General features: G+C 36.9%; 1 protein-coding gene across 2 annotated transcripts in view; it reads right to left on the reverse strand.

Annotated features, from left to right (window-relative positions):
• Window positions 1-3,013: 3,013 nt before the first annotated feature.
• Window positions 3,014-17,372, reverse strand: part of LOC107744122 (guanine nucleotide-binding protein G(z) subunit alpha-like) — a 53,661-nt gene continuing 39,302 nt past the window's right edge. For both annotated transcript variants that reach the window (XM_016557626.1, XM_016557627.1), the window contains exon 3: window positions 3,014-3,825. In XM_016557626.1, the coding sequence (XP_016413112.1) occupies window positions 3,481-3,825 (345 nt within the window). In that variant the 3' untranslated portion in view covers window positions 3,014-3,480. The remainder of the gene's footprint in view (window positions 3,826-17,372) is intronic.

Below are 17,372 nucleotides of genomic sequence, written 5' to 3' on the forward strand. Positions count from 1 at the left end.
CATGTTAGTAAAACTAAAAATATAAGAAAGCAAATCAAACTATAATTTATCAAAAACCCAAAGTAACAAATTCATGCATATTTAATGTTACAATATATATATACTTTTTTGTCCATAAAAAACGAAAAAGTGATATGATTGACGGGCCTTTTTTATTTACATTGATATTGGCACTGTTTATTTTTCTCTGAATCGGGAATGAACGTTATGAAACACTTAATGTTCACGTCAGTGTAACACTCATGGAAAGAAGGATGCTTGCTCTAAAAACTCTGGATTACATCCTATTTTAGGCAAAGGGAAAACAGAATAAAAAGAAACAAGAAAATAGATTGATTCCTAGGGGTCAGACAGCCAAAAATAAACTACAGTGTGAAAACCAAATGAAAACCAAATAAACTACTGTGAGAAAACCAAATGACATAATTTTTTTTGTTTGTTTTTCTTTCTCTCGGGATACTTTTAACCTATCATATACAATTATATTTTCATATAAACTCTTTATATCATCTCCGAAAGCAGCATTACTTAAATCAGGCAAACCAAAGACCCTATAAAGAAAGACAAAACTTAAAGGAACAGTTCACCTAGATTACAATTTTATCATCTACTCACCCTCATGTCACTTTACAGCTGTATGACTTTATTTCTTCTGTGGAATGCAAAAAGAGATGTTTAGCAGAATAGTCATGTTGCTCTTTTCCACTCAATGACAGTGCATGGCGACCAAGGGCTGTTAAGTGCCAGAAATGGCAAGAAGTACTATAATAGCAGTCCATATAATCTATATTCCAAACTTTATGAAATCATGCAATAGATTTGCGTGAGAAAAACACTCAAATTTAAGTCGTTATTCACTGATAATCTCTCAAATCTCATTCATGTTCAAGATGTGCCATGACAGATTTGACTTGTGTTGACCAATTGCAATGCACAAATTGTGTATATCGCTTTAAGACTTAATATAATATTTAAGACTTAATAATATTGTTGAGGGACAGAGTTAATTTGTACGAATAGAGGAATCTGAGGGACAAGAATCTCACAGAGACATTGGGTTGGACTTTTGCCAATAAGAAACCAACTAGAAACCATTCCATTTAAATAAAAACTGTTGTTAAAATACAAGGAACTTTTCGATCTTTAGTTACACATTTTCATTTTCAATATTTTGCACATTTAAAATAAACTTCTAAATATCTGTTCGGTAGTTCATATATAACAGACAACACAATTTTACATTGCGGTACTGCAAATGAAGTAATAAAAAGCAATTTTTCTACCAAATTATATGTAATATCTAATTCACTGAACATGTACACGAAAGTTTTTCTTTTCTCAACATTTCTGAGTTTGTTTTTTTTTTGATGTATATTTTGTTAATTAATGATAGGGTTGCAAAGGGGGGGAAAATTTCAGTCAAATCTCCGGAAACTTTCCAAAAAATTTCCTAAAGTTTTCAAAATTTCTGGAAATTTTCCACCCCTTTGCAAGTTCCCGAACATGATGAATGATGGGCTACACCTCGAATACTGCTCTGAAGTGATATTAGAGACAATGTGGATTTAGTGTGCATCAAGGGCATTTTTCTGAGCTGGGACAGTCTTGCACATTTACTTCCTGTGACATGCACAGTGCGCACACACTCTCCAGTGGCCAAGACCATGAGTGTGGTTATTGGGACAGACCCAAAGACTCATTATTTTCTTCCTTTAAGAAGTTGTTATGAATGTGCACTTCAAATTTTAAAAGTATATATTTTTTTTAAACTATACTTGCAGATAATATAATATTAATGAAATAAAAGGCCACTTAAGTGTACTTAAAGAGGGTAGACTTTCATGACTGTTGCCTTGTCCAAATACCCGCACTTGCGGTCTTTGCACTTGACCACTTGACTACTTATATGACGTATTTCCTGTATTTGGTCCAAGTGAGCATGAAGACCACAAGTGTGTGTACAACTTTTAATTACCCGATAGGACACACTTATAGTGTTGTAAAAATGCAAGTGTTCACAGAGCTTTATTTTTATTTTCAATACTTTGCATTTTAAAATCAACTTCTAAATGTCTGTTCAGTGTCTCTATATCTGTTATCAGACATTTAGAAGACATTTAGAAGTTGATATACAGTATAACAATTTATACTAGACACTATAACAATTTAATTTTCTAATTAAAGTGATAAAAAGCAGTTGCAAATGTTGTCCAAAATAAATATCACCACTACTACTCATTTGCACCAATAAAACGTGCAACCCTTTGTTTTAGTACCAAATTATATGTAATATCTAATTATCATTCATATTTAACATACATTGGAAAGGTTTCCGTGACCTCTCGCGAGATCTCTGCAAAAAGTCTCACGATTTATTTCCAGAACATGATGGGATACACTAAGCCTCGAATACAGCTCCGGAGTGTGGGTTTAGTGTGCGTTAAGGGCACTGCGCTCTGGCGTTTTTAAGACCTGGGACAGTCTTGCGCACTTACTTCCTGTCGCGTGCACGCGCTCTCAAGTGGCCAAGACCGCAAGTGTGGGTATTTGGACAAGGCATGTATTTCTTAACACACTTCACACTGATAAGCTACTACTAAATATTGTAGAAACCTAATTTGCTGTAAAGTTGCTTTGCAACAATTTGTATCATGAAAAGCGCTATACAAATAAACTTGAATTGAATTGAATTGAACTTCAGTACACTTTTAAAATGTGCACTTTGTAATAATGTCAAATTAAAAGTTTTAATTTAAACAACATTTTAAATAATTGTTTTAATCATCGTTGTGGTTCAACTGTAATATGTGTAACTTCACCAGCTGTGATGCACCAAATTTGAATTATGCACATATGGCTTTAAAACATATTCCTTAATAATAAGTACACAAGTAAAATGTTAAGTTACTTTTCTGCTGTTTTTTGTCATTTTCATCATTCACACTCATTGTATGTAAAAGAGCAGCATGAACATTCTGCTAAACATCTCCTTTTATGTTCGACGGAAGAAAGAAAGTCATACAGGTTTGGAATGACATGAGCAAATGAGCACATTTTCGGATGAACTATCCCTTTCATGGACGTTAAGGAATTCCTGCTGTTTGTCAGGGAAGAGAGGAGCGGGGAGATCTGTTTCCAGTGTTTCCATGTCAAACATGTACTTGACGGCTGATCCCGAAGTCCGTTGTGTGTGAACAAACGTAACGATGGTGTATGTGTGTGTGTGTCTACATACTCATATGTTCAGTGCAAACACATTTATACCAACCTTGTAAAATCCCCTTTGACCTTTACGCTTTTGACATTGATAAATCTAGCAGGATGGCAGCATGTAGCCCTTTCCTCTGGGCCTCATCTGAGTTTCCTGTTTCAACAAGCGTTTTTGAGGGCACTCAGATCGATCGACAGGCGGGCCCCGTCATTCGCCAAGGGTTTTTTCCATATGTCTCGCCCGCCGCCCCTCTCCCCCGTCCCCTCGTCCTAGCACAGCCCAATGTACTTGAGATTGTTTTGGATGATCACGTCCGTCACCGCGTCAAACACAAACTGGATGTTGCTGGTGTCAGTGGCGCAAGTGAAGTGCGAGTAGATTTCCTTGGTCTCCTTGTTGCGGTTGAGGTCCTCAAACTGCCTTTGCACGTACACGGCCGCCTCCTCGTAGGTGTTTTGCCCCTTGTAGTCGGCGAAGCAGACCGTCAGTGGAATACGCTTGATCTTCTCGGCCAGCAGGTCCTTCTTGTTGAGGAAGAGGATGAGGGAGGTATTGGTGAACCAGTTGTTGTTGCAGATGGAATCGAACAAACGCAGGCTCTCCGCCATACGGCTCTGTGAGGAAACCAAAGACAAGAAATAGTTAGCTGAAGCACTAACAAAAGGGATCTGGCTCCCTTGAGGGGAAAACCTCTGGAGTTGATGAAACCAGTGGCCTTTAACCTCAAAGAGAGCAAACAGGGTAACGTATTAAATTCCCAGAGACACTCTAGATCTAGACAATGGGCTGGAGACAACAAATCACTACAAGCTGGGACATTCATTATTGTGGCAACAGTTGACAATGTGCTTTAGCTCCCACAACTCACCATTTACTTTTGTGTACTCAGGGTTATGAATTTGAACAAGCCTCTAAACCTAAGAATTAAAATTCTCATCTCGCACTGTTTGTGCTACATGAATGATACCTCAGATTGTGTGGCTTGTTGAGGGAAAAGTGTGCTATTACTTTCAGAGCCATCAGAATTACAATTTTCCCTTGGCAGGCAATAAAATGGGCCAAAAATAGTTTACATGTTACATCACGAACCCAGAAATGTACATAAACCCCGCCCCCGAGAATATGCAACAAAGTGGGCGGGGCCATGTTGCACAATCTTCACTAATATTCTCTGGGTCTCATTCAGGCTCAAATTGATAAGCAATATTGACGACGCCATTGTTTACAATACAACTGGAGCGCATTCTGAGGCGAGAGGCGAGACGTTTAGACACGCACTGGCGGTTTAGCTTATCACAACACACTGAGCCAGCTAACCAATCAGAGCCCATTGCGTATTTCTGAGGGAGGGGCTTCATAAAAACAGGAAATCATCAGAGCGTTCATCGGAGAAGGGACAGAGCAGTGTAGAATAAAGGTAAGCTATGTGAAAAATGCCTTTTTTTTTTAAACGAAGCATTAACACATGTTAGACTGCACCCCATAATCACAATCAAGCCAGTCAAAACCAGTCAACCACTCCTTTAAATACACTAAATTACAACTTCATCCTGACAAATGTGTAATTACAAATATATTTAAAAACATTATATTCAAATTTCAATAGAAATGACATTAAAGAATATTTAAGTTTACCGTAAATCTTAATACATGTGGCAGTACATTTTAACCATATTTCAAAGACAATAGATGTTGAAGTTACATATAAAATATACTTAAGTCAATACTTAAGTGGGTCAAAAAAGTTTAGCCAATTGCATATAAATTTGAACTATAATAAATTTGCATTCAAATGCAATTAACATGCAATTAAGTGTCCGGAAATTATGCATTCCGTTTTCACTCAAGCACTTTCTTTTACAGTATTTGTTTTTTTTATTATTAAATAAGGACTCTTTTGAAAATTATGTACTTCTTTTTATTCAGTGTTTCAAAGCCTTTTTTCCATTCTAACAGTGTTTTGGCATAATACTTTGACTATAATTTGAACGATGACACATATCCTAATATACCTTATCTAAAATGCAGGATGATTAGCTGACCAGAGAACAGCCTTTCAGTAAACACTGAGTATGGCTCAATCATCAGTCAATATTTAGTTAGATAAACCAGGCCATAACAGGACCCATTGCAAATAATTGTCCCTTTCTGCAAAGACTAAATGGCATAATAACCTTCTAAACATGAAAAAATCTAAAAATAAGATTAAAAGCCGAACATGAAAAAAAATCTCTACGAGAAACAACAAGCAAAAGCAGCTCACAGAATCATGTCGATTTCAGCAAGCATCATATGGCCAAGCGAGGTTATTAACCTCTATTTCTCTAGCCCCGCTGAGTTCCCTATCTAATTCAATTAGTCACCTGCCCATGTTCAATTACCTTGCTGTGTTTGCAGGTAATGCCCATAAAACAAAGGCAGAGGACAGGATGTAAATAACACCCGTGAAATGCGCAGAACCATTTTGCTGGCAACATCAGCTGAGCCTTTAACGATACCATCATCTGTCCAAGTAATGCATTTGAATCCCCAAAAAAGCACTTTCTGCAAATATTTCAATGGTTATAGTGTTTACTAAACATAATTTACTACATAATCTAGTTTAGCTGCATAGGTAAACCTATAAGACACATCAAGACACAGGATATATACATGACAAGCACGAAGCAGTAATTGATTATTCGATATATAGTGTGCAGCGTTTACCACATTTCGTGTAAGTGGTGTGTGTGCTCCCCTCCCACAGCGCGAGCTGCAATGGCTGCAGGCACGTGGTTGGGACGAGCAGCTTGTGACCGAGGGAGGAATCTGATATGAAGACTGGGCCGCTGTTTGAAAGGTTACACAAAACATCATCGTGCTTTAAAGCAAATCACAAGATCATCTATGAGAGTGAGAGTGGGTTTCACAGAGACATGAATAAAATCAGTGCAGTATGTGAAAATGATGAAGGAAATGTTGGGAAGACCTCATCACTGAGGCTCTTTCAGAATTTTTGTCTCCTTCTTTTGCCTTAGTGCAGCACCAAGGTTATTCCTGCTGGTCCTGGAGCAACATTCCCATCGACCAATCAGATGCATGGGTTAGGTTTAAGATTTAAGGATTGAGGTTGAAATCCAGGGGTTTTTCAAATTTATGTCAAGGATCATCAAATATGACAATTTCCTTGTGATGGACCTCTTTCCTAAAACATAAAGACAGCTACATATTTTCATGTATAAATACTCATTTATAACACACACTGAATAAAAATGGTGTTGAAACACTGATTTCTAGTAAAAAAAAAAAATCTAGTAAATTTCAGAAATATTTACAAAGAAACAGCAACTACTGTAAAATATTGAATTAAACGTGAAATTTTATAGTAGGGCTTAAATCATTTCTTGTAAAATGTACTTCAATAAGCTTTGTTTTATTTAAAACTTAGATTTTTTTACAGTCTCTCTCTATAGATAGATAGATAGATAGATGTATAGATGATAAGATGATCAATTGCACAGTTAATTTCAATAAAATAAATTATTACGGTTAAAAACTTTACTGTAAATAAAATAACTTGATTAATCTGCCAATTTCAGTCTCAAAATACCATAATAAAATTATTGTGTTAAACATATTTCGTTAACATCTTAAGTTAACAGTTCTACAAAATACATTTTGAATAAATTATCTGGTAACACTTTACTTAAAGCCTTTATGTATAATGCATTATAAAAGCAGTTTTAATGCATTAAATATGCCTTGTAATGCACCTTATAATGCATTGTACACTCTCATGAGTAATTGTAACCACAGTTAATACATTATAACACTTATCAATTCATTGTTACACAATGCATTATAAATTTGGTTATAATTATTTCCGACAAGATATAATGTATTACAATGCACATTATAAATAATTGTAATGCATTATACCTTTTGATAACCCATATGCATTATGGCTTTGTAAAGTGTTACCAAATATTAAAGTGGTCATATGACGATGCTAAAAATAACACTTTTTTGCGTATTTGGTATAATGCAATGTGTTTCCATGGTTTAAGGTTAAAAAAACACATTATTTCCCACATACTGTGCATTATTGTTGCTCCTCTCTGCCCCGCCTTTCTGAAACGCACCAATTTTTACAAAGCTCATCGTTCAGAAAAGCGCGGTGTGCACTGATTGGCCAACTATCCAGTGCATTATGATTGGCCAAATACCTTAAGCGTGTGATGGAAATGTTACACCCCTTACCATATTTGGAAACACACAGCGTCTCCACGACATGGCGGCGGCGGCAACAATACTACAGCGAGAATAAAAGTTACACCTTCTTTCTTTGCATAAAACATTTGGGTGGTGTTATGCAAATCGTCCAACACAGTGACGTAGACATGTGGGGGCGTGTTTAAACGAGGCATTTTAGGAAGGCATGGATGAGTCTTAACTTTTATAAAGAATATCTCTTTGGGTTTGAGACTTTAGTCTTCGCAACTTTACAGATCTTATACATGCACGAACAGCTTGTAACACTCCAAAGACAAAGGAAAACTTGAAATAGCATCATATGACCCCATTAAAAAAAATAAGACCAAAAGCACACTGTTGGGGAATATGTGCTGTTTTATATACGTATATCTTATAGTATGAGTAATCCTCCATGACATTCAAATGTAATCTTTGAAAAATGGCGCACACATTTAATTATTTGGGGAAAAACTCTCTCATAAACACACAAACATTTATCCATAACGTCTAGACAGCTGCGATTTTCGCTTAGACTCGAGTGTGCACTCATATTCCTACAGAGAGAGGGCCTCCAATGGCCTTGAATTGGACTTTTTGAAATCAGGTCACACCATTAGCCAAACGTCCCTGCAGATCTTAAGGTGTCCATTAACCAATCGCACAACTCAGGGGACGGGGTAGAAGTGCTTTGCTGAAGTTCAGGGTGTTTCCAACTAGAGCCTTCTCCAGAGCTAAGTGTGGGAGAGATAGAAGGAGACGAGAGAGAGAAAAAGAAAGAGAAAAGAAGGCAGGAAGCCAGTGGGAGGGGGTGCCCCGCTGAGACACACCGCACAGCATGACGCCTGGCCTCTCTCTGCGCACGCCAGACACAAGCCTTCATTAGGCTTAAATATTAATAAGGAGGTTCAACAGTGTATTAATGCTTTGTTTCCTGTAAATAAGAACTGTTGGATTGAGACGTCTCGCTCTAGAAAATCCATTTCATTGAAGCGGAGTGAAAACGACTCTTGTGTAGTCTTCTAATAGCCCCAGCAGCAATATGAGAGAGCTGTAAAGTACATTTACACCATACCTGCTCATAATTGCCATGCTTTGTGTCTCACATTTGTCTCTCGTTCTCTTTATTCCGCCCTGCTTACATTTCCTTTGTTGAAGATAAGAACATTATACAAAGATTATCTGTATTTGAACTTAGAAACTCTCCTAGTTATTGTTTCTTTTCATTAAGTTATTATAGGAACTGCAACCCAGGCTCATTAGAAAAACGTGGCTGGCACAACATTTCTGCAAAATGATATTACATTGCTTGTTGTACGCTTTGCAACTATTTCATAGCGAAATGTCCAGTGAGTGGAGCTAAACACCCATTCAGTTTTATCCAAAACAGGTGAACGAGAATCTATCAATGTTTTATTACTTTGGTTGTTGTATGCATCACAGCAGTCTGGAAATTAAATTTTAGTGAGTGGCACAAAAAGTTAATTCTCTAACACGTTTGAAAATAACGTACCACCTACACTAAACCTAACCAATAGTGTTAACAAATGAAACACAAGATAAAAACCCACTTGCAGAAGCAACCATGCCATTTTAGCTTAAGTCTTTGAAATCTTTTATTGTGACTCGTTTCATGGGACTTGAGCGCTTCGCTTTGCAAGTGCAATGCTGTACCAGGTGAGCTGACGAGCAAGTTTACTATATCAGAAAAGCTATATATATGTGGAGCTGGTTATGCAATGCAAATGTAAAAATGTATTAGTTTGCAAATTGTGCACTAAGGTAAAGTGTATGGTAAAAGACTTTTGCAAAACTGTAAGTAGAAGCATATTAACATCAGGGTTGCCAAGTGAAATTGAGCTACTTTTAAACTGGTGCCATGGGATGATTATTTTTTCCTGTGGGTTTGACATATTGCATAAACTATATATTTGACTGAAATACTTTATTGAAATAGTTCACACATTTTACATTCTACCATTCATAAAACTGTGCTAGATTATGAGTTTTGTGAGGGAGGGACACTGGTAGGGAGCCTTAATAGACTGTTTATAATTACTACAATATAGCGATTTATATATTGATCAAGATGAAACACTTTATAACACATAACAGTGACTGTAAAATGTGTATTTTAGGTATTCTTAGAGATTTTGGGATATTTTTGATTGGCCATTGGGCTAGTTTTGTAACACAGGCCTGGCAATCCTTGTTAGCAAGCTATTGTTCATCTGGTTGACAACTTTAAATGTTCACAATTGCTTTGATATGAGTCAGTTCAGCTAATGTGGCTAATATGGTTAGCTTCAAAGCTTCACTGAATGCAGGGAGGCTAAGCTGCCCGAGTTGCTATGGATTTTTTTCACTGACATCCATGTTTATCAGTAATTGAAACATATGAGTCAGTGTTTGTCTAGCTTCCTTGGCATCCCTCAATATTACTGGCAATGGCCGCAGTATAATGCAGTATAATGTATCAAAATACAAATTTAGATTTTTTTTTTTTTCATTTTCAGAAGAAAATGTGAGAGGTGCTTGTTTGCCCTGCTATGATGCTACACTGTAAAAAAAAAAAGTCCCGTAAAAAAATGGTAAATGACTGGCAGCTACGGCTGCCAAACAAAAACCGTAAAATTAAAGTAAAATATCATAATTGAAACAAGGAAAAATCTGTAAAATAAATATTTTTTTCCTGTAAAAATTTCTGTCAAATTATTGTTTTTGCACTTTATTTCAATTAAGATATTTTACTTTAATTTTACGGTTTTTGTTTGGCAGCCGTAGCTGCCAGTCATTTACCATTTTTTTTTACGAGTTTTCTTTTTTTTACAGTGTACTGTATTGTGTATTGTGGATGCCTGGATGTTGCTAAGTGGTTGCTAATGTGATCTGAGTGGTTGTTAGGATGTTGCTACACTATCCAGTTGCTAGGGTGTGGCTGTCAAAGAAGGAGTATCAAAAATCGCCATTCACAGTCATATTTTCAAAATTTGGGGCAAGTTACAAATTAAAGTCTTTAGTGACACGAGTGTCTACACTATTAATGCAATCCAGTAGAATGCATTTTCGGTAGTGCAGCATAGATTACTTATAAAACTGTAAACTGTTACTGATTTCAAATTGACAAAAACTGTAGTTAGTAACATAATCTGTTAATAATACATTACACATTTTAGGTTGTCCGATTGACTAATTCTTGATTACTTTGAGATAACGTTTGACTTAACCTGTTTATCACATTGATATAAATGTACCATATTGACATAAAAATACTGCAGGGGGTTTGTGAGTTTAATTAAAAGCATAAAAATGTAATGCATTCTAAAATAACAATTAAAATAATAACACTTACTAAAAAACATGAAGTGATAAATCAAATAAAATTCAAATAAATCAGTTCACCAATCTTTTCAGTATTTGATGGAAATGTTGAAATGTTCAGAAAACACTTCTTAAAACGATTTAATTTTGTAAATCCAGTGGTCAAATTCTGTGTGGCCTCTCAATTTTTTTTGCATATATAACCACCTGACAAGTGACTGGTTTTATGTGAATGTCCACAAAACTGGAAGACTTTCTGAATGTAGATAAACGAAATTTAAAATAAAATGTATTGCTATTGTGTGAATAATTTGTAATCATGTAATCAATAAAAAGTAACTGTAGTCTGATTACAAGTATTTTAAATTGTAATATAGTCTAATTACGAGTACTTACAGATATCTTTGGAATCTGATTACGTAATCCAGATTACATGTAATCAGTTACTACTGCATGAGCACTGGTTTTCGACTACCTCTGGATGCGGTCGAAAGCGGACAAGCTACAAATGTTTCAGACCCTGTTTATACCTGTATTTAGTGTGTCCACTTGTGATCGGATCAACAAAAATGCATCTTAACACAAGATTTAAACAGGGCCTTACTTTCTTCTAAGGAACTTAGAGTACTTACTGTTATCTTTGGAATCTGATTACGTAATCCAGATTACATGTACTCAGTTACTACTGCATGAGCACTGGTTTTCGACTACCTCTGGATGCGGTCGAAAGCGGACAAGCTACAAATGTTTATACCTGTATTTAGTGGGTCCACTTGTGATAGGATCAACAAAAATGCATCTTAACACAAGATTTAAACAGGGCCTTACTTTCTTCTAAGGAACTTAGAAGATATTTTGAAGAATGTTGGGAACCAAACAACCCTTTGTTTTTCATTCTATGGACAAAAAAACACTAAGACACCTGTAAGAATATCTCAAGCACACGCATAAGCTTGCCACAGCACAGCGACAGAAGAATTAATGATTATGAATTTGTCAGGGAAAAACAGTAAGGGGGCTGCATTAACATTTTAAAAATGTATTGATAAACTAGTGCTTTCTTTGTTCTTGGTTTAAGAGATGAAGTCGGCGACACTGACTCGTCATCTTTGCAGCAGTGGATGCGTCTGTCTGCACTTTTAATACGGATTACATAATCTGAGAATATTTGTTTTTTATTTGAATTGGCTTATTTGAAAGTTGACATTTCGCTCTCAATATATATATTTTTTTCATGTCTGTAAGACAAATATACACGGAGTTTCGCGCTCAAGTTCACAGAGACTGAGACGGCAGAAAGCGCATCCTGTTTGCTTTCATTATTTTACAAAAGCGCAATGTTTTGTTGTTATTGTGAGTGCACAAAAATAAACGTAGAGTCTTCACAGAAGACACTTCAATAGCGCACATTTCTCTAGGGTAACATTAGACTGAGAGGCCATGTAACGTTGCTAATACGTACATATTTCAAATGATAAGCCATTTTTGAGGTCGCGTTTGGATGTTCTGCCCGATGTAGCCTACTGTATTACCACATAGACCAGCCGTTAACGATCCGCGTGACTTCACCAATGTGGATTTTTATTTCTTTATTTATTTTCTGCGATTAAGCGACTAATAAAATTTTGGTCGACCAAGCCTCTTCTGGTCGACTAACGGTTAGTCGACTATTAGGGGGCAGCCCTAATAATTTTACATTTTCATTGCTGTCTAGTCAAAAATCAGACCAAAAAAAAAGAAAGAAATAATCTAATGTGCTTCAATGGCTCTTGTCAGTCATAAAGTTGGAGACAGCAGAAGTCCTCCATCAGTGAACTTCCTCAAAGCCAAATATATCCTTCCATGTTGCCCAAGCATCCCTCCCATGATGACCCAGTTCTTGAGTCTCTCTCCAACTCCTCCCAGCCAATGGAACCAGAGCTGCATTGCTTCAATCAACTATTGCGCAATGCAGTTCCTCACGCTATCCTTCTCCGCACAAGCACACGTTCTCCGCCGCTTGCACGAGCGCACTTCTATCCTCTCTCCGGTTGCCGAGCACCACGTAAACCCCCCAAACCCCTCCTCCCGGTCACAGCTCATTGTCAACAGCCCAGGATTAGGAGCGTTTGACTGCTCTGTTGCTTGGCAACAGTTGCCATGGAAACCTTTTTTAAGGGAGGGTTGGGTCAAAAAAAGGAACCTGGAAAGGGATGTTGAAGGGGGAAAAGAAGATAAAACGCGCCGCGCCACAAAATTGATAACTGTTGCTTGAAGTCCCCAGCAGAATTAGATGATTGCGAATCGCAGCTGAAAAGTTACATTTGTGGCAGTGAATTACTGGAAAGCTTTTGTACCAGATGTGCAGGAATAAGCTTTCCCTTAATGAGGGACTGTGGGACTACAGAAGAGAGGACATTTCTCATTCAAATCTGTTGAATTTGCTTTCATTAGGTAAAATAAAATTACTTAAAAGTAGGGTTGAAGCATGGTGAAAATTATAATAGGTGGGACTGGTAACACTTTAGTTTAGGGACCAATTATCACTATTAACTAGTTGCTTATTAGCATGCATATTACAAATATATTGGCTGTTCATTCATACTTATAAAGCACACATTAAAGGGAGAGTTCACTCAAAAATGAAAATTCTGTCATTAATTATTCACCCTCATGTCGTTCCAAACCTGTAAGACCTTTGTTCATCTTCAGAACACAAATTAAGATATTTTTTGATGAAATCCGAGAGCTTTCTGACTCTGCATAGACAGCAACGCAACTACCAGAATATATAGACAATAAACTAAGAAAGATGGATGTCCTACGTCAGAATATCGGCTCCTGCATCAGCAGCACCTCATGCATGCGTCGTGGTACTGTTGTGAACACACGGCGAAGACTAACACGGAAGAGAAGAAAATTTTGAATAAATAAAGTTGTTTTTGTTTTCTCGTAGCTTCATAAAATTAAGGTTTGAACCACTGATGTCACATGGACTATTTTAATGATGTCCTTACTACCTTTCTGGGCCTTGAATGTGGTAGTTGCGTTGCTGTCTATGCAGGGTCAGAAAGCTCTCGGATTTCATCAAAAATATCTTAATTTGTGTTCCAGAGATGAACAAAGGTCTTACGGGTTTGGAACGACATGAGGGTGAGTAATTAATGACAGAATTTTCCGTTTTTGGTGAACTAACTGTTTAATGCCTAATTCTGTAAGACCATATTTTAGATCCCTTAATCCTTACCCATACCTAAACTTAACAACTACCTTACTAACTATTAATAAGCAGCAAATTAGTAGTTTATTGAGGCAAAAGTCAAGTAGTTAATTGTTAGAGCTGGTCCCCAAACTAAAGTGTGACCATGGGATTTTAATGCTGTAACTGAAATGTTTCCTAAATTTCTGGAGAACCACCATCTATAAAATATTGCTCCACTTAAGCCTGAGTGAAACTGCTTTTTGCAAAGCTCATGACAGATGGAAATACATAGAAACACACAGGAGGTAATTCATTATCAGGGGAAGGTATGGAGTGTTTGCTGTGTTCTGGATAAACTTGCCTTAAAACATCAAACATGTTTCACATGTTTTTGGTTTTGTTGTTGTTTTTAATTATATAGAAGTTTTAGTGAACAATAAGACCTGGATTCAAATTATTATATGATTTTAATTAATATATCCAGTTCATATTTACGATTTTTTGTTTTTGAAAGAAGTCTTAATATTGAAAACAGTTGTGTGAAATATAGACTAAACCTAATCCCTACCCCTAAACCTAACCCTACCCATAATTTATTCCTAAAATCAGTGTGAAATGATAGCTGATTAACAAGGGTGTAGAAGCACCTAACCCTGATTGTAAGCCTAAAACAGATATTTACTGAAAAGTTATCCCTCAAATCTGACTGGTTAATTGGAATGTTTTTCCAGGATAAACAAGGATGTTGATCCAGGAACATGTCGTACTTGGTGAAATCACGGTCACCGTGTATTGCTGTAGGGGAGGTGCTTTAAAGGGGATGAATTTAAAAAACAAAACATAAAAAACCAAGAGGGTTTTGCCATGCAAATTGTCTAACAGCTATGAAACAGAACACTGTTAGCATGCTAATTAAAGCCTAAAATTACAATTATTTTCTTAAAATGCAAAAAAAAAAAAATATCTACATGAACCAGTTGACCTTACTTCATGACTATTCAGCAATTGTGACTCATTTATTTGTTCCATTTAAAACCCACTTGGCTCAAAAATCTGTTTGAGTGAGCATGACGCTTCTGCCTGTAGCTGTATACTAGCTTAATATGCTGCGAAATGTGCTGTTCATTTAGCCAGACATTTTTATAGAGTCCTGTTTTCCTATATAATAACTGTGTTCAAAAGTCTTATATACAGTAGTGGTTGTCTAGACACATTACTGTAGTACAAAAGCTTTTAGTGTCACTTGCCCAACCCTGTCATCTTAGTCAACATTGTCTATTTAACACACAAGTCAGCAAGATTTCCTCCTATTAACTACATTCTTCGGAGCATCGTCGTTCAATTTCTCTTCTAATGCTCGTGTCTCTCCCTGTGGCAGACAGTCCATTCAGACAGACTTTCTCAAGACCACACAGCATTGCTTTAAACCCTTCTCTGCCACTCTGACTCAATCATTCGGTGACCGCACTGATCCCTTTTGCCTCACCCGATGCGTGCGAGTGAGTGAATGCGCAGAGTGTCATTTCACAAATTCTGCTCCATACTGGCAGAACCAGAGCAGAATGGCAGCACACAAGCGGCAGCACATGTGGGCCAGTTCAGAGATGAGTGCTTATAGTAATCTATTTCAGAGGCTCACACCAGACCCTGGAGCTCAAACACACGCTCATCTAGCTGTTAGCGTATGTTTACGAAACTCGTGAGGCCCTGTGTAGCCCAGATTTTCCATGAGCCTTTCCTGGATGGTCAAGGAGAACAAAAAACTTAGCACAGCAACAACATCTTTCTTATGAACATGGAAAAAACCCTGATGTATCATATTTATACACTGTATCTTTTAAAAACAACATTACATGACGTTAGCAAGCTGTTTCACTTCCATAATATAATATATATCTGAAACAGGATATTCAAGATATCCTAAAGCTAATTGATGCACCATTCGCAATATTGTAAAACCTTGTGTTAAGAAAATACAATCCATTTATTGAGTTTAAAGGGCACCTATTATGCCCCATTTTACAAGATGTAATATAAGTCTCAGGTGTCCCCAGAATGTGCCTGTTAAGTTTCAGCTCAAAATACCCCACAGATCATTTATCATATCATTTTGAATATGCCTGTTTTGAGTGGAAGCAGAAACAGGCTGTTTTCGTGCATGTCTCTTTAAATACAAATGAGCTGCTGCTCCCTGCCCCCTTTTCCAGAATAGGACTGTGCCTTTACAGCTCGTACTATGGATACTCTGCTAAAAACATCTGTTTGTTTTTATTATCATGTCTATCATGCTGAAATCATGTGGTTTAAACCATATTAGTTTAAACTTCTGATATACGGTTTCCTGAGCGCACACATCCGAAGCACACACACAGAAAGTAGCTGTCACACGGCATGCAAGTACTAAACTAAGTTTTCTTTCATGACTTATTGCGCTTAAACGGTCAAATACACACAAGTGTGTTAAAAACACACATAAGTTACAAAAATACAGTTGGTTATGTCTGTGAAGGTAAATAGCTGGGAAAGAAATCACATGTTTATATTAGATCTGTGTATTAAGTGACAGCAGCATAGTATACAAAACCTATACTGCTGTCTATGCTGTTAAAGTGCCCCTATTATGGATTTTTGAAAATTACCTTTCATGCAAAGTGTAACACAACTGTGAATGAAAACATCCGTGTATAAAGTTATTGTCTCTCAAAAGAAAGAATTGACTCTGAATCATTGAAACGAGTCGTTTTTAAAACGAATCCCAAGCCGTTTCATGTTGACGTCAACATGAAACATTAGCATATTGCCCGCCCACTTGTTGGTCTGAATGAAAATGCAAATTCATTCTTTGTCCCTAGGTGCCGCTTTTGGATACTGTTTCTCCGGTAACGCTGTACACAAAGCAGTACTGCGCTCACAAACGCTGCTTTATCAGGCATTACAAGCATGATGAAATGGAAATGAAATCGACCAATAGGACCAATCACTGCAGATTAGCGTCATGCAAAGGAGTCGTTTGGGAGTCGTTGAGCAAATAAGGTAAAAATAAATGCATATTATAAGACAATGTAAGTGTTTTTTGACCTTGCATGCATGTCAACCTGATGTTGGGGACTCCCAAAACCAAAATATGAACCTTTCATAACCCATAATAGGGGCACTTTATTATGAGCCAAACACTAAAACAAAAAACAGAAAATCACTCCCTGCTCTGGACTGAATAATATCTATAGCTGTAATAAGAAGACATTTCTTACTTGAACGCCTCTTTTAAATGCTCTAGCGTGAACATAAACATGGTGGATTGTGTGCAGTTCACTCAGGGCGGTGTCTCTGCTAATACGGCAGTGCCCGTCAACAGTCGTGGGCGGGGCTTGTAAAATATGACGTCACATTTTACGTATTCTGCAAACAGCTTGTTCTGAGAGACTGCTT

Source organism: Sinocyclocheilus rhinocerous, unplaced genomic scaffold (genome assembly GCF_001515625.1).
Source record: "Sinocyclocheilus rhinocerous isolate Xijiao unplaced genomic scaffold, SAMN03320098_v1.1 scaffold287, whole genome shotgun sequence".
Lineage (NCBI taxonomy): Eukaryota > Metazoa > Chordata > Actinopteri > Cypriniformes > Cyprinidae > Sinocyclocheilus > Sinocyclocheilus rhinocerous.